This window comes from Crassostrea angulata, chromosome 6 (genome assembly GCF_025612915.1).
Source record: "Crassostrea angulata isolate pt1a10 chromosome 6, ASM2561291v2, whole genome shotgun sequence".
Taxonomy (NCBI): Eukaryota; Metazoa; Mollusca; class Bivalvia; order Ostreida; family Ostreidae; genus Magallana; species Magallana angulata.
The window spans coordinates 46063259-46089027 of record NC_069116.1 but is presented as its reverse complement, the minus strand read 5'-3'; the positions used below and the strand labels follow the sequence as shown (position 1 = coordinate 46089027).

The 25769-nt window shown below is 33.9% G+C and overlaps 3 protein-coding genes across 3 annotated transcripts in view; 2 read left to right on the top strand and 1 right to left on the bottom strand.

Annotated features, from left to right (window-relative positions):
• Window positions 1-2278: 2278 nt before the first annotated feature.
• Window positions 2279-9557, top strand: LOC128190058 (bifunctional polynucleotide phosphatase/kinase-like). Its single transcript, XM_052861958.1, has 16 exons — window positions 2279-2557; window positions 2723-2815; window positions 2986-3626; window positions 4097-4176; window positions 4513-4591; window positions 4887-4973; window positions 5779-5847; window positions 6609-6660; window positions 6802-6869; window positions 7164-7256; window positions 7526-7622; window positions 7875-7936; window positions 8025-8134; window positions 8485-8572; window positions 8796-8857; window positions 9370-9557. Exons 1-16 carry the CDS (start codon window positions 2419-2421, stop codon window positions 9491-9493), a joined length of 1944 nt encoding a protein of 647 aa, XP_052717918.1. The 5' UTR covers window positions 2279-2418; the 3' UTR covers window positions 9494-9557.
• Window positions 9558-9700: 143 nt separating this feature from the next.
• LOC128190059 (peptidyl-prolyl cis-trans isomerase H-like) lies at window positions 9701-12916 on the bottom strand. Its single transcript, XM_052861959.1, has 7 exons — window positions 12758-12916; window positions 12510-12574; window positions 11718-11786; window positions 11007-11049; window positions 10649-10744; window positions 10319-10406; window positions 9701-10170 (listed from the first exon to the last, which is right to left on the bottom strand). Exons 1-7 carry the CDS (start codon window positions 12818-12820, stop codon window positions 10061-10063), a joined length of 534 nt encoding a protein of 177 aa, XP_052717919.1. The 5' UTR covers window positions 12821-12916; the 3' UTR covers window positions 9701-10060.
• A 7907-nt stretch (window positions 12917-20823) lies between these two features.
• Window positions 20824-25769, top strand: part of LOC128190060 (uncharacterized) — a 40801-nt gene continuing 35855 nt past the window's right edge. The window contains exons 1-3 of the mRNA XM_052861960.1: window positions 20824-21768; window positions 21903-21992; window positions 23406-23497. Of these exons, the coding sequence (XP_052717920.1) occupies window positions 21720-21768; window positions 21903-21992; window positions 23406-23497 (231 nt within the window). The 5' untranslated portion in view covers window positions 20824-21719. The remainder of the gene's footprint in view (window positions 21769-21902; window positions 21993-23405; window positions 23498-25769) is intronic.

Here is a 25769-nt window from a genome sequence, read left to right as displayed (position 1 = left end):
TTCCCTTCTGAAATATTTACTGTATGCAAGGAAATAATCGCCCTTGGATTATTTTCGCCCTTGTTATCAACGTGCGAATTTAAGATCGGGCGAATTCCAATTACCCGAATTATCTCTCTTTGATACAACTGTGTCTGAGCGAATTCATAACTGAGTGAAACTGTTTGCAAGTGAAGAAGGGTGAAAAATATTGTGTATACAATAAGCTTTTATCACACCATGTCATAATTGCACTGATTATGAATTAGCCGAATGAAATATTTAACCTACTATTAAGTATAGACCATTTTATATGGACACAAAAATTTTAAATTTTTATAGGGATATCAATCGATTGCAGAAATGCTAATCGGTTAATCGCAATTCGTTCGAATTCCGACCGATTAACCGGTAACTAGTATCAGTAAACTAAATACGCAGGTTTTGACATGTTATTACTCTTCTTAATAATTATTATAAATAAAACATAATGAGCGATATGAATATTCTGTTTATTTGTAAATCAAAATACAATATAAAAAGAATATCTCATGAGAATTATCTTAAACAAGAGCATACATTAATGAAATAGTTTCACTTACCACGTTTTAATTTCGCGGTCAGTTTGACTTTTCAAATCAAAGTCTGCCCATCACAAGTTAGAACCATTTTAACAAGACCTTGGACTTTCAGTAGGACGTAGCTATCTATTTATTGTGCCAAAACAAGTTAAAAATGACGCGGTTTCAAGCGAAATGTGCACCGATTGCGTAGTCTTAGCTCAAATGCCAGACAAATCTTCTTGATTTCAAAGAGCCATGGCTGAGTGGCCAGCAATGAAATAGACAGGCTTTCGTCACATTACTGTTTGACACAACTAGCCAAAGTCCAAGCTCTTGTTAAAATGGTTCTAAACAGATCTTCATTTGAGATGATTATCCTTTCGGATAGTAGTAATATACATGTACCTGATTAGACATTTTCTATGTGATAAATTGATGTCGTGTTAAAGGTAAAAAGTAAAATGATACCGATGAATGGAGGTACAATAATAATAATTGTAACGGTATTCAACGGTGATATATACATTGTAAGTACCATTCGTTGATGATTTATGAAAAGCTAAACAGACAAGGCATTTGCATGTCGTTTTATTAATCATTATACGTGCAACGTCCTACTTACATTTTTCTCCGAGATCTTGGCCCTAAGATCTTCACTGTCTCCAATTTAATTTCATTAGATACCGGTAATAGCCTCGAAAGACAAATATAAAATTTATTTTGAAATTGCGTTAAAATCTACATTATGGTAACTTTTTTTTTTCGACTAACCGATTACTGATTTCTAACCGGTTACCATCGTTCCGACCGAGTAATTAGTTAACCGGTTAGAGATTGCCATGCCTGAAATAATAAAAGAAATATTCCACCCTCTATATTTATTCTAATCATGTCCCATATTGGAAGGGAGACTGGCTCTTAATTTTTAATAAACAGTAACGCCCTTCACCCAAGGGCATGGATGTGAATAAAGATTGCGGGATTCGGATTTAAAAAAAAAAACCAAAACAATGCATTTTTTTAACACGCAGTGGACATTCGATAGGTTAATTTAAAAATAGTAGTAATGAAGAAAGCTACATAAAAGACCACGGTTTGAAACGCACCACACATGGATCAATAAGGGTTTTATAAAGATGTGCGAATTATAATGAAGTAAAATAATGTAGAACATCTTTAGCTAAGTTCCTACGGATGGGGAAAAATCACCAGTGACCTTTTGATGCAGACGATATTTTGGAAATGAACTTTGCGCAAAATTGAATTTGTGATTTCTTTGTTGAAGTTGATACATACTTGTACCTATTTTCTTTCAAAATGGTCGAATAAACCGAAACTACATGTATGGGGAGGCAAGGAAAAATGGCTAGTTTGTCTGGAGATACTAATGTTTACATGAACTTCATATATTGGATTTTATCGTACAGAGAAATAAGCTATTAGTTTTGGGGTTTTTTTTCTAGCCGTTGCATGGACACTGTGCTATTGTGGGCGATGTAACGTTAGCCCACAGGCCTCTCCCTGAATGGTTGACCACGTAAATAAAATGTTTCGGATAACAATGAAAAATATATATATTGAAAAATTGGGGGCTAAATAAAAAGATTTAGGTGTAATATTTCCATGAGCATGTAGTTAGTAGTCTGTGTATCTTTGCAGGATGTCCTCCTCCCTCCCCCCCCCCCTTTTTTCTCGCTCTTCTCGATTTCGCTCTTCTATATCAGAAGGTAGAAAAGTCGACGAACAGAGACCGCCACTTTCTCGTTGTAAGCGCTGTCATTGATGACAAAATAAGAGTTATAACAATATAGACATATGCTGTCCCTGAATTCTTAGCCAAGAACAGTTCTTAGGTAACATTGTGACACTTACAAGGATGCCGTCGATCAAAAGCTGTCGACTGGTGTGTCCCAACAACACACACGACCCTATCCCCCTCCCCGACGGAGAGCCTGTACACCTGGGTAGGAGTGAGGCTACACGCTGTATCGATCCCCGATGTTCTAGAAAACAATGTAAGTACGGAGTCTTTCCTTCCATGTCATTCAATTTAGAAGTCTTTAAGTGTTTAGATCGTTTTTATTGAATTTGCATGTACTTTTGGCATTAACTGATTAATGTAAGGCTAGTGCAATGATAAAACCATCTGAAAACCATTTATTGTGTTTATGATGTTTTAGTGGAGGTGACAGCGGACTGGGCATCAGGGGAAGTCTCTGTTAAGCAGCTGGGAGCAAACTCATCGGCCATCGATGGAATAGAACTAGAGAAGGGTATCATATATTGAGATAATTTTTGAAAGACATAAGCTTTGAAAATTATGGAAGTCAACATTTTTTGAACAGCTTATATTTTTATTTTGATTGAATTGCAAATATTTTCATTACCGGTATATGAAATATACCGTGGCAATAATATATACTGAATTTGACTTGTTTTGCAGATAGAGTATGCAAGCTTCCAGAGGGGGGAACTATATATCTTTTAACAGGGATGTATCCTCAAAAAGTAGAATTTATTCATGATCCAACCCCCAAGTCAATGACTGGTAGTAAAAATCAGAAATGTGAAAACAAAACAACAGAGAAAAAGAGAGAATCAAAGAAAAGACCTGCATCGGAGAGTTTAGATTCACATCAAAATTTGAAAAAACCTCGAAAAACTGAAAAAGAGAAACAAATGAACACTTCTGAGAATGGATCAGCTGATAAAACTGTAGAAGAGGATGAAGAAGATATAAAAAAGCTGGAAGAAAAGTTAAAACTTCTAAAGAAAAATGCAGCTGACAAAAAGTTTGCTTTTGCCTCAGACAGTGAAGGTTCACAACCCGATAACAAACAGAAAGCAACAGATGTAAAAAAGAAACTGAAAGCTGAAAAGGAAACATTGTCTTCAAAATCTTCTTCACCTGCCACAGCTATGAAAAGTCCATCAAAAGGTCCCTCCTTGTCCAAAACCTCACCATCAGGACCAATGAAGAAGTCCCCCCAGAAATCAGAAGGGCCCCCAGCTGAGGAGACAAAGTGGCAGCAGTTTGAGAAACTGTATGTTTGTACCCGGAAAGGAGTTAGGGCCAGAAATAAGGTTAATAGCAACTCTGTAATTTTTAAGGACTTATGAGACTTCTTTTGTATGCAGCGCTTTCAGTACTTTTGACTTACAAGTAGAGAGTTGAAGAAAGGCTGTTAGAGATATATTTCTGAAGCATTAAATTCTATTAATTGAAATCAGCATAAATCTCCTCTGACCTCATGCCACCCCTTTTTGAAAGCCTTCCATATTTTACTTGTCAAAATAACGGAAAGCTCTGATATAAAAATTTAATGAGTTAATTTTTTACAGACAGTTAAAGGTCCAATTATATCTAATATATGAAATTGAATGAGGAAAATTCTCGAAATTATCCAATCAAAAATATAATTTTAAAATTTTTTGTTATTAAACTGAAAGAAAAAAAAATTTAAGATTTATTTGTTTCAACTTTGGTTCATTTGTACATAAAAAGCTGTGAATTACAGTATAATATTCAAAGGCAATGGTATTATGTTGTACAGGTTGCAGGATTTGACATAGATGGCACCATCATCACCACACAGTCTGGGAAAACTTTCCCCACCCACCCAGGGGATTGGAGGTATGTCTAGCATGACCAGTGTCTTGTCAGAACTCTCTGCAAAGGATACATGTACAGTATGAATTAATGTCACTTCAAAAATAAAAATGACTTTCATGAATTGAATATTGTTAACGTTATATCACGTCTTTACACAAAGAGATCTTTGTGTAGCGAAATTGAATTTGTTGGAGCAGATCAAAGATCTGATTTTAATCAGATTGCCACATTTAATTGATGTTTCACCTTTTTTGCCTATGTGTTGATGGGCGAATTTGGGCAAATTCTAATGTGAAAATAACCCTGTATACAGTATATCGGGAATTTTTTTTTTTCATGAACAGTCTGTTGTTTCAGGATTCTTTATCCAGAGATTCCGGGAAGGTTGAAAAAGTTACATGAAGATGGTTACAAGATTGTCTTCTTTACTAACCAGGTCAGAATGAGACAATGATGGGTATTTTGAAGCAAATCATTTAATTTGTCATAGTTTCGTTGCTTTGAAACTTTAAGTACATGTACTTTCATAATGCTTGCCCGATTACCAAACATTGCCACAGTAAAGATGATTCTGTTGGTCAACTGATTTTCCAGAAAAAAAATTGATTTCTAAAAGTATTGTTTAACTGCTGTATTTTAGTTCTAGGTTACTGGTACATGAAATGTAGATCAATGCTTTTACTTTGAATATGTACATGTATGGTTGAGTGAACTTGAATTTTCATTTGTAGCTGGGTGTTTCTAAAGGGAAGACATCCATTGATGATCTAAAGACTAAGTTTAGCAGTGTTCTGGACAAACTTGGTGTCCCAGCCCAGGTCTGTATTTCATTTACTTCTTCGTCTTAAAACAGGAAGGAATTAGGGTTCCAAAGACTAAGTAGTTACTGTATTTCATTTGTAGTGATGTATATATTTTTTGCTATTTCAGGATACATGTACAAGTACTTTATTTATCCCCCAAAATGCACAGAAATTACATCAGCTATTTTGTAGAAAAAAACCTTGGAAAACTGTAACATTGTGAAAAATTACTTATGCAAATAGAAGATTTCCATCATTATACCCCCGCTCCGAAGGAGAGGGGGTATACTGTTTTACCATTGTGTGTCTGTCTGTCTGTCTGTCTGTCCATCCGTAACAAAAATTTCTGTCGCATTTATCTCAGCAACTATATATTGCAGATGCTTGAAATTTTAACACAGTGTTTGTTAAGGCATGCCATATCGTGGGATATATTTTTGTACCAATCAGACGTCAACCACCTGTTAAATGACGACTTTGATTATTTTTTAACCAAAATTTTCAAACAAATTTTCGTCAAAGATTTCTCAGCAGCTATTTATCGCAGATGCTTGAAATTTTTACACACTATTTGTTTAGGCATGCCATATTGTGGGATATATTTCTGTACCAATCGGATGCCAGCTTTCTGTTAAATGTCGACTTTGCTTATTTTGCATATTCACATCAGAGCGGGGGTATCACTAGTGAGCATTGGCTCACAGATATCTTGTTTATCCAAATTTGCATCTCAACAAAAAAAACTCCTAAAATCTGAATTGGAATGTTGGTGTAATAGAACAGAAACTCTTCACTAATATTTCTGTTTTATTGTTGGCAGATTCTGATCTCCACGGGTGGAGGAATTTACAGAAAGCCAGCCAGAGGGATGTGGGACTTCATGTGTCGGGTATTGTCACTTTGTATGAACAGTCAAATCTAAAAAAAATTGTGTTCATGTTAGTGTAATATTGTGTTTCATAGATACAAATGTATATAATAGGCTCAGTACTGCCACTCTCCAACTAGCTCGAGTCAGGGGGTTAACCCTTTAGCGTAGTCGGTAGAGCATTGTTTTTTTACATTTAAGGGTCTGGAGTTTGAGCCTAGTGGTGTAGCTCATTCCTTCTATTACATTGGCACCCAACAAAATAACCCACAGGGAGTGGTTAAGAGAGTCTCATGTAAGATTTCAAAGAGATGGAAATCTCAAAAGAAAAGTAGGAATAGTGTGTTAAATGGATATATAATAGGCTTAGTACTGCCACACTCCTTCTAGCACTAACTATTGGGTTAACCCTTCAGCTCAGTCGGTAGAGCATTGGTTTTTACACTGAAAAGTCCCAAGTTTGAGCCTAGTTGTGGTCATTCCTCCTCTTCTATTAAATTAGATTAACAAATGATGAATGCATTTGAAATTAATATCTTAATAAAACTGTAGATGCGAGTATCCATGTAGTGAAAGCTTAAATATTTCTTTATAAATAATGTGACTAGTCAATGGTAATTACAATTTACTACAAAGTAACAAATTTATAGATACTTTGTACGATTAGATACATTGTTATCAAAGTATTGATTGAATTTGAAATCAACACTGAAGAAAGTATAGTGTATAACAGTATTCATATGTAGAATAATTTCATGGCTGAAGCTTATTAATCTTTTCAGAAAGGAAATGACAGTGTAAGAGTTGATATTGATGAAAGCCTGTATGTTGGAGGTAATGTTCAGTTCAAATCATTATACTTTTTTCATTTACCTGATCCTAAGGCTCAAGATAACTTTCCTAATTTTGTTTCAACGAAACCCACAGTTCTAATTACAAGACATAGAAGTCTAATTATGTGTAAATGTAATGTAGATGCTGCTGGTCGGCCAGAGAAGTGGGCAGCTAAACGGAAGAAGGATTTCTCCTGCAGTGATAGACTGGTAAGTTACATACACTAGTCATGTTATCTCAACAACACAGCAGACTTACCGGTACACACTGTTTCTTTAATCTTTCAAATCCGAGTTTTTGGGAAGGAAAATAGTTTTACCCAATGTAGATGATGCATATATGAGAGCATGTGTTCATGTACATCAGTCTTGGAATGTTAAGCTGCTCAACTATATATTTTTCACATTAATTTATCATTGCATTTTCATTTACCTGAAAATTTTTAACAAGAGAAGTTTATGTTTGGTAAAAATTTCTTAGGTTACACCGATTATAAATTTCAGTTTGCATTGAACATTGGAGTGAAGTTTTACACCCCTGAGGAGTTTTTCATGTTCCAGAAAACAGCTCCTTTTAACATGCCAGAATTTGATCCTGTAAGTATCATGGAGTATTGTTTGATTGCTGCATTTGATAATAATAGAGCTGTGCTTACTCACATGATGAATCGTACATGGGTGTACACTATTTACACAGTGATCTGTGCACATATATGAATAAGAATGTACTTATTCACTTATATGAGAAAATGAACTGTACATGTATGTGTTTGCAATGATTTTAGAGGGCAATAGACACTCACCAGCTGTTCATTATTTACTTGGTGACCTGTAAACATACGTGTATGTATCTGTAAATATTTCAGAGGGCAATAGACACCAGTGCGCCCCTTCTGGACCCTCCCAGTGCGTCCATCACCTCCAAGTCCCAGGAAGTGGTCCTGTTGGTGGGGTTCCCAGCCTGTAAGCTTGTCTCTCTGTTTATGCTTCTTTTGTTTATTACTTTTATATTACACCAGAGTTATGTAAAATAATATCGCTTCATTTGTCAATGCTTACACCATATAAGATATGATATTCATTCATGTTATATTGTACAGTGTGTTGATAAAGTTACATGTAAATAAGATAGATTTAAATTTTCTCTGTCAGTAAATTCAGTGAATCCTTCTCTGTTATTAACCTGTTATAACAACTAGATTCTGGCATTTTCAGGTGGAAAATCCTTCTTTTCACAAACCTACCTGATTCCCAAAGGATATGTACATGTCAATAGGGTGAGAACAAACATTAATCATTTCACTCATGTATGAACATGGGTGTATTTTCCATAATTTTTACGAAGATTAATAATTTTGTTTCTAGGATACTCTGGGAACATGGAAGAAATGTGTGGACATGTGTGCTAAATCCCTGAGACAGGGACAGAGTGTGGTCATTGACAACACCAACCCAGACAAGGAGTCCAGACAGAGGTACATATAACCCTAACCCTGCATCCTCTCAGACAAATTGATCCACAATGTTACACACAAATTTGACATGTAATTTTGACAAAATTTTGGAAAATTCTTTTTTCTTAAGCACTCTAGTAAAATTGATAATTATTTATGGAATGAAACAAGCATTCACTACATATATAACAATAACAGTGAACTAACAGAAGATTTTATTATCAACAGAACAAGATATTTTGGTAATTTTGTAAGGACATCCAGTTGTTAGAAATTTTGCCTCATAGAGCTACTAATGTATTTGTGTAATATCTTATTCAGGATATTGTGTGACTTGTCATATTAAATTTCTTATCTTTTGGATTGCATAGATACATAAATTGTGCTAAGACAGCGAAGGTTCCCTGTCGGTGTTTCTATTTTACTGCAACTATTACACAGGCTCGGCACAATGAACGGGTAAGTAATACATAAATTCCTTTCTTAAAGTACCATACCTGTTCATAAAATCAACTCAGACCTAAACATATGTCTATTATGTATTTCATAGATTACAACAGGATTGAATAATGGAAATTTTACTTCATGTAAATTATAAGCTTTAAAAAAAATGATTTTAGCAAGGAAAATTAAGTATTGAAGAAGAAATTAATCTTTTTGGGGGGTCTTGTTTTGTTGACAGTACAGAGAGATGATTGACAAGTCGCACCAACCAATCAATGACATGATCATGAATACATTCAAGTAAGTACTTGTTACAGCCACAGATATGTGAACCTTGGTCCTGTCATACTAAAACACCTGTATATAAACAACTAAGGGTTAAGGGATAAACCCTGTGGCTGGTAGAAAGGCCAAATCAAGCACCTTGCACTAAAGACCCATCAATCTAGGAAATTTTATTTAGCACTAAATACTGGGCTAATAATCTGAACTTTAAGTATGGTTGAGTGACTTGATGTAGCAATTAAAGTGCTTTACTGACAAAGACTTAATCATTAAGTTTCAATTCAAATACTTCAGATATTGAGCAATGCATAATTATACACTTTTAACTGGTACACCTACATGTATATAGGTCACTAGTGTCTGTTTTATGTGTAGTTATGATATATACTTGTAGTTTAATAGGGCAGTTCATGAGTAAAATGCTCATCATATATATTGTATTTGAACATTAGATGTACACAATTTAAATAAAATTCTTCCATTTTTAGAAAGACCGTGAATTTAATCTACCTGGTTTTATATTACAGATCAAAGCTAAAAATTCCTGAGTCATCTGAAGGCTTCACAGAAATTGTACGGGTTAATTTTGTTCCAAAGTTCAAGGACTCTGAAAATGAGAAGTTGTACAAGCAATACCTGCTGGAAAAATAAAATGTGGAACATTTTGTTTTTAATTACTGCATGAGTAGTCAAAAATAAATTAGTTTTCTAGAAACGTTGGTTTTTCTGTTGTTCAAAATGAAAATTCTCAAAATATTTCATGTACATAATTATGAGTGTACAAAATATTGAAACATTGTACATGAACATATAAAAAACCCAAAATTTACTACCTTTTTGTGAGTTAAATAATGAACATTTCCATTTTTTCACTTTTCTTTATTTTTTGATATACATGTACATGTAAAGTTCCTTGCTAAAACATTTGTGTATAGATCGAACACAAAGTGGCACCATATGAAATCTGCAATTACTGTCAAAACTCAGATTTTCGACCCCTGACATGCAGTCTGTTTTTTATAAAAACCACAGCATCAGAGTTGCAAGGTACCTTTGATAACATTTCATGTTTCCAGTTAATTGCTGATTGCTGAGCAACTTGTCATACATTTCAATTAAACTCCTAGTCACTTTTTTGTACAAATATCTGTGTGTACCGGTACTTCATCAGTACACATTTCTCCAGTGTGATGGATTCTCTCCCTTATTCGTATCGTTTCACATTTCCCCACACTGTGTTATAACAACTGCTATTTTTGGCTTGTTGTTTGGCCCGGTTGGAACGTTCTCAATTTTTCTTAAAACCAAAAGTCCATCAATCACTTTACCTGAAAATAAGACAGAATAACAATTAGAAATTAATCTGAACTTCAATAAGAGGTGCTATTATAAAACAACTTTTTCATATCAAAATAATTACAACAGCTATGTTTACCGGTAGGTATAGTCTTTTAATTCAATGTTTCTAAACCTTACCAAACACGACATGCTTGTTGTCCAGAAAATCACACGCAGCACACGTGATGAAGAACTGACATCCATTTGTGTCCCTGCCACTGTTTGCCTGCATATAAAAATACTCCATATGATTTTTGCTAGTAATTTACTTACCGGGGTAACAGAAATACCGGTATATGGTAACTGCCATATTTCCTACAATTTAGCAATGACATCATCAAAATATTTTCAAATTTTTTTTTCATGTTAAAAGATTTTATGATATGATTAAGACGGTGCTGGTGTATTTCACTGTCTTACTCGGATAAACAATGCTTTGTGTTTGTTTAAACCAGGTAACTATCTTACCATTGAAAGCATTCCTGGGCCAGTGTGTTTCAATTTGAAATTTTCATCTGCAAAAGGCCCTCCTCCATATATACTACAAACACCAGTGCCGTCTCCCTGTCAATAGGCAATATATGTTTTAAAGGTATGTTTCTGATACAATTCTAAGGGGGAAAATCGTCTTCATGAGCTTATCAGCAGGTTGTTTTAGTGAGCTGCTGCTAATTTTGGCTCTCAAAACAAAGTTTTAGAAATCACCACAATATTCATGGTAATTGTATATCTTATTTTTTTTTTAATCACCAAATTTTACACCAAACTCCTAATAGAATAAAAGAATGTTATGCAGACCAATACACACACAGGATAAAAATCTGACCTTCATAAAGTCTCCTCCTTGTACCATGAAATCTTTGATCACCCTGTAAGATATATACGGTAAGAAATAAATCACTCTAGGCAGAGCTGCTATGAAAATTATTACATGTATTACCATATTTTTTCATTAGACAAAGCATATGATTTATAGTGCATTATGAGGTTATCCAGTCTAAATCCAGCTCAAAACCAATAACTGAGTGTTATTATCTAACAGTAATGTACTGAAACATTTCTTTGCAAAATTATTCACAATATTCCCATTAATTCTTTACAAGCATAGTAATGTTCACTCAGGAATATGCAATACAGTGTGTGCTTTTGTATGCAATTTTGAAAAGAAAATCTACACAGATGTAAAATGATGTCATTAATCAGAATTTGAACTAAGTACCCCACTAGTTAACTGCTTTCTCATTAAAGCTACATGTATCAGCTGCCTTTAGTTCAACTTGTCTGACCATAATCCTCCTCCTTAACTTAAGGGAACCACAAAGACCCATAACTTAGTTTTAGCATCCCTTGGCAGTTCCATATTTGGGGAGGGGGGCATGGTAGCAGATGTAACAGGGAAGTAGAAAACACAACTGATTAAACTAGAATATGAACCTCGGCCACTGAATCTCTAATCAAGTGCTCTATCACTTGTTCTATCTAACCTGTATGACTGTCACAAAGAATATAATTTGTCTTGAAAAATTTAGTGTATTACCTGTGAAAGGTACAAGCTTTAAATCCCATTGGGACCCCATCCTTTCTGTATTCTCCTGTGCAAAATTGCCTGTAAAAATAATCATTAAATAACCATTAAATATTATAAACCTCAGTATTAAAACCAGATAAGTTAGAACAGAGCTTTAATCAGGAAATACAACTTGTTTTATGTATTTCTTTATCAAATTATTTTATTAAAAAAAAAAACATATTTTTTTTATCCTAATGTAGCAAATTTCAAATCATTATAAACATTTAAAATTAATAAGTATTGAGAGCAGAACAAATTCATGGAATCACCTTTCTTTGGCTCGGATATTTCCAAAAAACAAAACTTGTTGTGCATATAAAAAATGATGTAATAATTGTAGACTGAGCATGCAGCATTTACATGTAGCTTAACTTTGAATATCTACCGATATTATGATTTGAGTTGAAGCAGGCAGATCCATGTGTGTATGTTTCAAACAATTTTTTTCTCTTTTACACAAATTGAAGTGTACTGTCTCTGTTTTAACTATAAAATTGGTGCTTGGTCTAATTGTAACTCCATTTACATGTTAAGGAAAATGAAAAAAAAAAAGATAATTAGCTAAAATTGTGACCATTTTCGTTTTTTTTAATTACGATCATAAAATCTTATTACTTTATATCAAATTATCAAACCGACTACCCAAAATGTAGAAACTTTGGCTAACTAAAAATTAGTAGGACTCATCATCCAAATGGGTTATATAAAAAAGCATGGAAGAATGTACATATATGTACATGTATATAATGTATATGATACCTGAAATTCTCTGCTGTCTTTGGAACCACATCAGCAAATAATTCGAATTTTATCCTTCCAACTTCCTATAAAAGAGGAAAACCAATAAACTTCGATATAATTGTACGTTTTCTTTTGATTTCTTATTTTGTTTATATGAAATAAGGAAATTCGGACTGCATCACGTTTGATAAACACTATTATAATAACATCAAGTAAAATATATTAAAGACAGTGCTAATGACAACACTCATCTGTATTTTACAAACCGTGTTTCCGATTGAAACGTCAAAGAAAACAACAGGGTTGTTAGGATTTGTTACTTTTTCCATGGTTTTTCCAACGTTTTCCCACTCTTTGGGGAACAGGTACGCGTTGATTGTACAATAAATGTTTCGGAATAATTTTTAATATCTTAATCAGCAGATCAATTTGTTGTTGGATTGTGTATATTGTGAACCGAAAACTGCAAAATAATCGTGCTTGTATAGACATCAATAAAACTGATCATGTTGATGTCTGAGTTAATCAATTTTTGCACATGCGCATTCGACTTTCATATTTGTTGACAGGAGTATCGAGGTTGGAGAAAACTTCAGTAATGTAAGTATCTTAGTATTTTGCTAGATTTTGAATTGTAATTGATTCTTCAACGAATCCTATCATGGCATATTGTTGTTTGCTTTCTAATACGTGTGTTTATCTTACTGGTTCCCTTACTTAATTAAGAATTGATGTGGTTTAATCTGTTAATGACAGAACCATAAATTGGTTCATTGATGAGCCTTCAATCTTGTTTTACAAACAAGTTTCTTTTAAAATGATTTGAGAACAAATACACTTGAAATAAAGCCGAAATTGAAATATTTTCAACTTGAAAACGGTGTGAAGTATAAAAATGGTTGAAGACTCACCTTAAAGCCAATCCACTTGATAAACAGAAGTAGAGGAGAATTTGGTCCACTTCAGTACTTATTCTGTGTATCAATATTCTAATGGGATGATTTTTCTTTTTTAAGGCCACACCAGTATAATTTCTTGTTCATTCGACCCCTTGCACTCATTATAAAACTGTGCAAAAAATTTTAATATTAATTTCACGCATCCAGCAAATTCTGGGCTGTTTTCTGTTCTATTTCAGTTCAATTTTTCGTATTTTATATAGTTTCATTCTACAAATAAGAAACAAGTAATAAAATGTAACAGTCCGCACAAATTTATTTATGTACTGCATAAAAATTTTGCCTACAATTAAAAATAATTTTATTATTTAATTGCTCGCCTGCTCGTACCTTTTTCATTGTTTGACAAACAAGAGATTATAATAGTGTGGCCTAATACTATTTTTTGCAATGTTTTCCCCCATTATTTACATATCATGCTGCTCTAACTGTAACATGTAAATGATGTAGATGTCTTCTACAATAAGTTACCATATATTGGCATGGTACAAAATTTGTCAAATTTAGGGAAATGTGTACCTTTTTTAATTTAGTCATTTTTTGTGATTTAAAATTTTCTAATAGCAAACAATACAGGATATATAATTTCTGCGTATTGAATATTTTGCGATGTAAGAGTGATTGCAAAAAAGCAAAACTTCGATTATTGCAAAAATTACTGGATATATGGTAAATCCTTAAAATGAAAAGAAAACCTTTCAACATCTGATAATCTCAAGGACAGTCAAATTTGTTAAAATATCTAATTTTAAACCATAATATTTTGTGTTTTACATGTAATGATCTAATATTTCCAGGAAACATAGTTGCAGTAGAGATGTCCTTATTTCAAATAAGAAATTTAGTGAATCTGAAAAATTGTAGGATTTTTTTTTACGTTAGTGATACAAATAGATTATAAGATTGTGTCTCTAAACAATCTTATCCACCTTGTGTTTTTGTTATTATATAAACTTGATATTTTCTTTCGGCTTAGATATAAGAAAAGCTACATATTAAACATTACTAACCATCAGAACACAAAAAACAGGATACTTTATACTTTTCTTTGTAGCATCTGTGTCAAACAAATGCTTTCATGACCTAGCTACGTTATTAAGCTGCTGCAATGTAGCCTTAGCAAAACAGGTACATGTTTTACTTACCTGAAGCATGTGAAGTGAGCATGCAGGGTTTATTGAGGTGCTTATAAACTAAACATAAAATACAAGGAATGAAAAATGTATTGGAAATCTATCCATTACCTGTAAATTGAATTTTGAATTAGATAATAAAATTTATAACATTGAATTGTTTTAAATTTAAAAAAAACATAACAAAATTGAAGGGCATTGAAGTCCATTGGGATGGGAATTTCACATTGCAAATGACAAGAAAGGGTAAACTGGATTATAATGTTAAAATATCTTGAAAGGAAGTTCAAAAACTTGTAGGAATCAAAGTCCCCCGATTTTTTCATTACTAATACCCAGTAGGAATTGGTTTTCATTATTTTCATTTCCATGGGTAGAGTAACAATAAAGATATGTATGACCTATTAATTTTCCTTTTCAACGTCTACAATCTGTTATTGGTCTGTAAAATTTGTTAAGACATTTTCCACGATGTGATGTTTTTTGAAACTGAGACTGTTACTCAATACTCATGGCTGTTTAAAGAATGAATTTGCAAAAAGAAAAAAAATATCTCCAGCAGACACAACTTAGCAGCAGATTGTTTTGTGGTCAATGACAGCTAGGAAAGCTAGAGGATGGACTCATGGTAGACTTGGGCAGCTTCTTTGTCTATTTTATTTATGATCAATGTTATTGATAAGAAGATATTGCTACATGTATATATCAAAGGTTATGAAGTGAAAAAGAGAAATATTTGGCTAATATATTTTGTGGGCTTTTTATTGCAGTAGTAGGCGAGTGGAAATCAAGACAATATAGCAATTATAATTAGGTAATTTTATTCCAATCTGTTCATCCATTTAGATAAAAGTCAATCAGTCTGAAGGTATATGAGATGTTTTAATATACTTATAAGACTCAGAGGATTTTGCTTGAAAAAAGATTGTCAATTCTAAATTTGCAATGCACCGGCATATTAGAATTAACTAGTGGCATTTCAGAAATGGTAAACATTGTGAAGAAACACATTCTTTCACCCATTTCAGGATTAGTTGCTTGGTGACAAATTTTAATGATCACCAGAATGAAGAATATCCGATGATGTCATTAAACACGCATTTTATTGATTCCGACCAGATTTTACAGAAAATCAGCACACTGGGGCACACTATATAGCAGTATATCGGTCTCTTATTAACAAGGACCACTATTGATTCTCTGTCATTAAATCTGCAAAATTACAATGCAAGAGACACTGGCCCCCTCAAAAGAATTGGTAAATAATCGGAAGGTTCTTTATGGCCACACATTCAATCATGAAATCGGTTACCTTTTGTGTCTCTTCCCTCTGTATGAGGTTGCAGGCAGTCTATGTTGCTTAGTTCTGTTCTCAGCCGTAGAGCACAAACCAGAGTAAGCCTGGAAAGGGTTGCCTCCAGGATTTCTGTCCCAGCTAGCATCTTAATTTGAAGGCCTTCTGATGTTTTCAGCATATTTTTTTCAATACCTTGTGAACTATCATGCAGCAATTTCTTTGTCTCAGAATTGATATGTTTTATGCAAATTTAAAAAAATATATAAAATATGAATAAGAATGGCACTGTCAGAAGATTTTATTCACAGTACATGCAGTGGATTTTAACACAGTATATTTTATATGGAAATGAGATTCAGTTACTGCAACCATGTGCAGCTAGGTTTATATTGTAAACAGGGCTATTTTCGCCCCATGTAATTTTCACCTTTGTACATTTGCAGACAGTTTCACCATGTCTCCCATACACACTACACAGTTGAGTAAAGAGGGATAATTTGCGATAAATATAATTCACCCATTTGGTTGCTGACAGAGCGAAAGGAACAATATAAAATGGGCGAATATATTTTTCCTGTATACAGTATGTAGAAGGACAGTCATTTTTATGCAGGAATAGAAATGGATGGTCATGACTATTTTTAGACTACAGTATCTATAGAGAATAGGTATTAAAACCTTAAAGAACAGTGTTTATGGCTTAAATCATAATTGCAATTTTCAAGGTATAGTAAATCTGATTCATAGTTAGTTGAGCATCCAGTCTCCTTAAAACCCATTGTTCAAGTTTTGAAACATGTACTAAGATACTAGGGTATGTTAATATTAATTATGAATATAATTTTTCTTACTGTTTTTTCCAGCAGTGTCTCTGTTTATTGCAGTGCAGTTTTTTAAGATATGTGTATTATTTGTCATTCCAACATTATACTTGCAATATATGGAGCAATGTTAACACTGTGTCTGTTTCACATTAAGCTGAAAAGAATGTCACGTTTTGGTGGTATAATATATGTGTACGTATTAAAATCACTCTAAGTGTTACGTTGTGTCTCATGAAAACATACATTTTCCTGGAGATATTTGTCTAAATCCATGAACAGTAAAGATTTACTGATTGCATTGTGAATTCTCATCATCCTTGCGTTACAGATTTAGTTTGACCATGAAATCTCACATTATTGGGAATCCTTGAATTACAGAGTTTGTATGACTATGAACTATGCAAATGGAAAGAAAATATGAAGTTGTCTGTTTCAAGAATTCTTCAAAGATAATCAGATTGAGAGCTGATCTGCAAATGGCTAGAATGCCCAAGGTTTGTCTCTCAGAATTCTCCTAAACACACTTCAAACACACCAACTAGAAGTCAATAATATCTATGGGGGTAAAACAGTTTTACATCCATTATACTCTGTGTGAAATACACAGAAAAATCAAAAGCAAATACAAAGATATCATACAGCAAAAAAAATGGTTCTTCTGTAAATTTATAATTAACAAAAAAGTAACAGCTTAAAAGCCAATTTCACTTAGCATTAACAGTGTTTTGAGGATGCCTAATTACTGTGATAAGCACAGAGAGATGGAAGAAGCTGAAGCACCTAAATCCTCTTGTTTTGTAGAAGTCTCTTTATAATTGTGATATTCAGAGAAAGAGAGAGAAAAGGAGCTTCCAGGATAATGTATCAAAGTATGTCATTCTAGCTGAAGTTGGGAGACTTAAAAGCAAATGTTTTGCACTGCAGAATCCTTATTTGCTATCCCTGTCGATCAAATGGTGAGAAAATTTAATGGTGGTGCTGATAACAATGTATAAGGATTGTTTTCATACTTTTGTATCCACAAAGGAGTGTACATGCACTACAATTAATCTGGCATGGTCTAGATTTTGTTTCAATTTGTCTTTATTTTGAAGTAAGGTTCTGTGTAGTTTGAGGCAAATGTAACACAAAATGAAGTAAGTTTCAGTTTCACAAGAAATTGCTTAATGAATTCGTAAAGTAAATGCTTTTTCAACACTACATTTTAGTTTCAATACAGATCAATTGCCTGGCAATTTGAATTGATATTCCTTCATTCAAAATCAATAAAATTTTAAAAAATGGCCACTGAGAACAGTGTATTAAAAGATACACGCACCACAGGTTTTATTTGCTCAATGCAGTGCTCATGAAATAGACTTTTGAATACTGATTGTTCTGAAAACGGTTCTCTATGTACAGGTAGCAATAAACAGTGACTAGAGGGAATCTTGTTCTACCGCTGATGTAGAAAGGCGGAGGATACAATGAAACATTATTTGTCTCATAGAATAGAACATCCGATTTCAGCAAGCAATTTCACAGGTTTATCATGCCTGAAGCATTCGTAAAGCAATATATAGAAGTTCCATGTGTCAATTTTTCCTTATATTTGATGAGATATGTAAATTGACATTGATTTAATACAAGGGACTTTGAATCACAGGTCTGGGAAATCAGATTCATCCAATTTCTTCTATTAATTAATCTGTCAGTGCAAGGATATAATAGTTTTTAATAGTGCACCTGGTAAGAGACAGAGAGCTGTTCAATAAAACTGCTGATAAAAACCATTTTTACAATTTATTTACTCTCCATAATTTATGAATTGTTTGCATTGCTGGTATCATTTGGCTGCAAGCTCAATTACAGTACTTCTTCAAATGTATTTACATGCTTCGTGCAGCTTGCCAATTAATTAGTTTTTCAGCATTATTTATTAACATTTATCAATTGAAACTAGCTTAGTAAATTAAAAAAAAAAAACCCCGACTTTTTGTGCTGCACACACTACAGACATTCTTTGTCTAGAATAGTTGATAATCTCAGAGACTCAAGGAAAGGATAATCTCAGAAACCCAAAGAAAGGATAATCTCAGAGACTCAAGGAAAGGATAATCTCAAAGACTTAAGGAAAGGATAATCTCAGAGACTCAAGGAAAGAATAATCTCAGAGACTCAAGGAAAGGATAATTTTAGAGACTCAAGGAAAGGATAATCTCAGAAACCCAAAGAAAGGATAATCTCAGAGACTCAAGGAAAGGATAATCTCAAAGACTTAAGGAAAGGATAATCTCAGAGACTCAAGGAAAGAATAATCTCAGAGACTCAAGGAAAGGATAATTTTAGAGACTCAAGGAAAGGATAATCTCAGAGACTCAAGGAAAGGACAATCTCAGTGACTCAAGGAAAGGATAATCTCAGAAACCCAAGGAAAGGATAATCTCAGAGACTCAAGGAAAGGATAATCTCAGAGACTTAAGGAAAGGATAATCTCAGAAACCCAAGGAAAGGATAATCTCAGAGACTTAAGGAAAGGATAATCTCAGAAACCCAAGGAAAGGATAATCTCAGAGATTTAAGGAAAGGATAATCTCAGAGACTCAAGGAAAGGATAATCTCAGAGACTCAAGGAAAGGATAATCTCAGAGACTTAAGGAAAGGATAATCTCAGAGACTCAGGGAAAGGATAATCTCAGAGACTCAAGGAAAGGATAATCTCAGAGACCCAAGGAAAGGATAATCTCAGAGACTCAAGGAAAGTTCACTCCATACCCCATTCAAATCCAGTGTGCATGCATAATGCCATTATGGGTGATTTTTTGAAATAATCTGTCAGCTTCAGTTCTTGTTTATTAAGCAATGTGTAGTTCATTATTATACAATACAAATGTACAATATCTATTACATTATATTAATAGAACAATCATGCATTTAAATTGCATGAGAACAGAATGTACCGATACTTGATATATTACATGATGAATGAAAATAATTGGATATATCCAAGAACTTAATTTGACTCCCATCATATTTCATCTAAGTATGGAGATGGTTGATTTTTTTTCCAGGAGTATTTTCAATCATAGCCTTGTAATTGAATTAATCTTTATCATTTCATAATGAGGATTCCCCAAGAGGTGGGAGGAACGAAAATTGAGCCAGTGGGATTTGTAATTATCTTTCAGACGAAGTTATCAATACAGTGCATTATGAGCTTGTATTTTGTACAATTGTACTTGATTTTCAGTGATAACCCATAAAGTTAATCACTAGCTTTGATGGATTGACACAGCTTGAGATGACCAGTAGCGGTAATGATGTGGTCTTGTAGAGTAAGAAGTCAGGGTCGTAGTGTTTGTACATTGTGATTAGCTGATACCCCTTTGTTATGGAGCCCAGTAATGAGTTCCTGATTAGCAGCTAACACATGTAGAAACACCAGTTGTTATTTTGTTTTACTGGCGGTGTGTAGTTCATTTACTCTGACCACAATTAACAGGATTTTCTTTAAGCCATACTCCTCTCTCCTTGGTGGTTTCTCCTTTTTTTTTCAGTTTCATATTGGCATCATTTGAATTACTATAGAACCTTAAAATTTCATTAACAGTATAAAGGTTATATATACTTTGCCCCACTTTATGAGGAAAAAAATGAAACAAACAAAAAATCACCCTTCATTTAAAACAAGTAGAATAGTTTTCTACAGGAAAAGAATAAATATACATGTATATATTTGGCATGTTGATATCCTGAAAGGAAATTGTATTAGAAAACCTAATACAGTTGTGGAAAAAAACCAAGATATGAATGCAATGACTTGGAATTTATATAAGCTTTCAAATTTAGGTATGTAACCATGAAAAGATTTCATGCCGAGCCGAGAATTAGTTTGCTAGGATGCCGAGAGGTCTTTGGTTTTCACAGCCCTGTAGACACCAAATATTGATATTGATTGTTATGATATTTAGCTCTAGTGACACTTCTGTGGCAATCTCTACAATAATAGATGGTACTGAGCCCCTAAGGAGTAGCTTCTAAATAAAGGAGACCCGACAGATGACAGAGGGATTTACACTGACATTTCTCAGCTGCCTTGGCCAAATACCAGTTGAACTCTTTTCTTTTTTTTTAATTGATTTGAAGTATTATTTGGACATTTTCTTATCCTTCAAAAATGTTAAAAAAAAAACTTTTTTGATCATTTTGGTCAAATATAAAAAGATTAAACTGTAATTGAATGCATTTTCTGTGTAGTACTGTGGTCATATTATTTATGTATTTGCTTCTTTGCTAAGGGTTGTGCTTCAGATAAGGTTCTGTGATGTAGCCTTATTGAGGTAACAAATCATTCCTTTATTTAATCTGGTGGTGGTGATGGACAGAAGAGATTTTAAAGCCAGCAAATTGAAATCAATATTTTTTTGTCCAGCGCCTGGTGTTTTATTGAGTTAACAGTATATGTGTGCCTTTTTTTCTGGTGCAAGGAAAAAAGAATGGATATAGATTTTGAAGATTGAAAACAAATGTTTGAAATGATGTTCCGTAGTTCAAACATTATTGAACTCATTAAATCTGTGTGTGGTGTGTTTTACGGGACTGCGTTCAATTTTTGCAGGTGTCTTGGAATGAGATCAGATGTTAGCAAAGCTCCCATACGATGCACTTGGATTAAATAAATATCACCCACATTAAATAAATGTTGAGCAATTTGCTGAGAAAATAATCCCATTTATTTGTTTAATCATTGAAAACAAGTGATTACATCCCAGTGTTGGTCCCAGTTATAGCTTAATGCAGAGTGTCAAAAATCATACCAATATGGGGTTTTAATATCAAGAGAACAGAAAGGGGTGAAAGGTCAAATTTCTAGGAAGTCTAGAATTGGTGTTCTTCCAAAGATATAATTCCTTAATGGAATATGGAAGTAGAGAATGATTGCATGTGAAGGCAGAAGTTTGAGCTGAGAGTGCTATTGATCCCACCGAGTTGGTCAGTAAATTGCTGGCTTATTAACGAAGGAAAGTCAGATTCCGATGCTTTGCCAGTTTCAGCAGTCACTTAGCATGAAAAAACTTTTTCTAGGTATTACGTACCCAGGGGTAGAATTTGTCACGTTGTTCACTTGTGTGTCAAATGTTTGTGGTCTGGATGTAATTGAAAATGAATCTACCGTACATGTAACTGGTGTATTTTATTTTAATTTCATATTTGGACAGAGGATGGAGTAAAACAGTTTGGACAGCTGGTGAAAATGGGAGAGCCTGCCTCCTCCTCCAGTCACCAGGACAATAGCAGGGCCCCCTCAGGTAAATGTCTTGTACAATATAGTACAGTATAGTATAAAAGCAAGGCACCCTCATGTAGGTGTATAGTACAATGTACTACGATAGCAAGGCCCCCTCAGGTAGGTGTATAGTACAATATAGTACAATAGCAAGGCTCCCTCAGATAGATGTATAGTACAATGTAGTACAATAGCCAGGTCCCCTCAAGCAGGTGTATAGTACAAAGTACTTCAATAGTGCTCAAGGCGTAGGTGTATAGTACAATATTGTACAATGGTAACCCCCCGCCAGAGAGGTGTATAGTACAATATCAAGATCCCCTCAGATAGGTGTATAGTCCAATACAGTACAGTAGTACAATCGCAAGGTACCTCCAAGTTGGTGTAAAGTACAATATATACATGTAGTACAATAGCAAGGCCCCCTCAGATAGATGTATAATACAAATGCAGGTCCACGTAATATAGCAATAACAAAATTTAGAATTAAGATTCATAAAACAATAAAAGGACCTTCTTTGATGAAGCAGTATATAACAAATGCATAGGCCTCTTTTCGGGTAGTTATATGATATGGTCTCCTAGTAAATTTATGTTACAATAGCAAGGCCTTCAAGAGTATATATGTTACAATGACAGCCTCCTTGAGTAACGGTATATGTTATGATGGCAAGGTCTCCTCAGGTATATTAAGACATTTTTATCACTGCGTGACATGATTTTGTTGATTTGAACCAGGAAGATTTACCTACATGAAATATTTGTACATAGGGAATCAATCTGTAGATTTACCAAATTTTTAATTTTATTTTCCAAGTCCCTTGTCGTCATTTAAATTTTGCCTCTTAATTGATTTTATTTGAATTTCTAATAACTATTGCTAAGACAACACCAGTGTTAATGAAGGACTCTAATTTTCAACCTATTCTGAGCTGGGTGCATCAGTAATGAGGGAATCTTATTCTGACCACACCTTCTGTAAAATGGGACCTGATTTTAAGGGTTTTTTTAAACAATGCATTTTATTTTGGTTACCGACTGGACGAGCTATTATTACTTACTTTTTATCCACTGAGGCTTCATGCAGAAGAGGTTGGAACATGTTCTACTGTAATTGAAACATTTTCTCATTTGACTAAGTTACTGTCATGACCGATTTAGGTTGCATTCAGAAAACAAAGGAGATTTTATATAACCTTAATAGGTACACTCCTTTTATTTGAAGTGTCAGCAAGGCTGTCAATACCTTATCAGTTATAAAAAAAAAATTGCTGAATATCCCCAAAACAAAAAACATCGTTTGTCAACATGAGAAAATACAGTAGACTGATGTGCATGACAGAGGCATACGGTACTGTAATGAAAATTGATGAAGCCAACAATTTTTACACCTTTCAAAATGGTATTTAACTCTAAACCTGTGATATTATTCCAGGAAACAATGATTTGATACTCCCTAAGCAGCTAGAAGATATCCAAGCTGCCCGGGACTTTCCACAGTACAGGCATCGATGGAACAGCAATGAGGTAAGCAAAGGAGCTTATGAAATTGTCACTTCAAGCCAGACCTGTGAAACTTGCTGTCTGAATCTAATCTAAAAGACAAATAACTGAATGCACTGACTTTTCTATTTTAAATCTGTCTCGGATGTTAATTTCAGTCAAACCTGGGTTAAATTGCATTGGTAGTCAAGTTTGATTTTGGTGCGATAACGGTCAAATCTTTGTTTATCATTACAGTCAAACCTCTGTTAAAGTGTTATTTATTAGACCTTTTGCTAGACCTTGAATGAATTGCATTTGCAATCAGGCCTAGTTCAGGTCCATAACAGTCAAAAGTGTGTTAGTTTTTGGTAAGTTAAACTGTAATTTACAGTCAATCCTGAATCAAGTGTCATTTTCATTATTGAACTTGTGTTGTCATCTAATACAGTCAGAAATTTTAAGTGTCAGTTACTTGAGCCAAGTCACATATCAGAAGAGCAATACACAGTAAAACCTTAGTTTAGGGTTGGTCATTTATAGTTCAACCAGATTTTGTTGTTCTTCAACATGCTCACACAGCGGTTCCGTGTTTATCAACCCATTTGGGAATACACAGGAAGGAATTTAATCTAATTTTGTTTTCTTGCATAATTGTTCCACATACATTTATTTTGATATAGAAAAATTATCTGACTTTGATGTCGGGTACAATTTAATTGTCTTTTTCTCTGATTGTTACTATATTGAGAACTTATAGCCATGGTTTCTTGTTGTTTGGAGAGTTTGAACAACGTTGTCAAACATTCTTATAGATGGACAGAAGATAGGGTTTTAAAAAAAAAATTAAATTAATTTAGAAAAATGAAAGTTTTTTGAGAAACCATGTACTACTAGATACTTTTCTATATCATTTTTTTAATTTTATGTTCATTTTTTAACTGAACATGCAAGTTTGATATCATTATGAGTCACATGTACGCTGTACAAGATATGTTCAGTCGTCAAAGATATTGTCGGAGAGACTGGGGCATTTAAAAGATAAAAGTAAATTTCAATTCAGTTTGAGGACCATAAAACATATATACCACCCTCTTTAACCGAGTTGTAATGTAAACACATAAGGAGAGACCCATAACCAGAGGTGGTTTTTATTTGTGGGAAATGCGTATAATGTCTGGATTAGGATAGCAATATATTTCTTGGTTATCTTCGTTTGATGCAGACTATCTCCCCAAAGCCCCATCTTCAAAGGAAGCTTTTCAGAAAATATGGTGTGCCTGTGTGACCAATGATATCGGGCTGTGTGCCAAATTGCTGATTTTCGTTGTTTTTTATGAGATTTCTATGTATGGTATATGTATTACTGGCCATCTTGACATAAGAGTTGTTAAAATTTTGTAACAAAATTTGCCTAGTGTTTCCTTGTACTAAATAATGCAGGACTATTACTGAGGCATTGGTAACATATTTAAAACCTACAGCATTTCCTGGTTTTAATGATAGCAATGGTCTTATATTTAACTCACTGGGGAATCAATCAACTCATTCGTTAGATTTTCATGTACTCAAAACCTGATATTCCTGTACATGAAACATGAACTCAGTAATGATAATTGTTACTTGAAATGCTACACTTTAATTGTAGTGATTTCATTACAGCTCCTCGTTATACATGTATTTTAGAATAGGTTACATTTATATTAGCTCAGTACTGTAGTTTCAGGATTTCTTCATCCCACAACCCCCTTCCCAAACAACAATATTCATGATTGAGGTAAATAAGTTCTCTACATTTAATTTGTGCAAGATATAGAATGTGAATAAGCAAATGAATATGATTTTTATTTTTATTCATTTATTGTAATATCTCTTCATTTGGGAATGAAATGTAGGTAAAATAGTGGAAGAATGGTAACAATGTTGTAAGGCAACAGTAATGTTGTCAGCAAAAAAAGTAATGTTTGCGCTAACCTCATGACTGAAAGCTGCCCTCTGCTGACGTTGTGTGCTACTTGAGTCAGAATACGTAATTCTGAACATGACAAGACTCCATGTACCAGGCCGAAGACTCGGAGGTGAGATCTAATCGGAACAGGGGGCTTCCTGTCCTTGTATCCTGCAGGAAATGTGTTGCCAATGTGACGCGCACCAGAGTCTGGAATGGTGATCATCCACCAGAGCCAGACACAGTGCAGCAGTCAGCCTCTTTGTAACCTTGCTCACCCGCAGCAATTTGTAGATCAAATTGAAGAGGTGCTTAGTGTCGGAAACCATTTGCATCACCTTTAATTTCAGGGCATGGCAGGATTTAGCT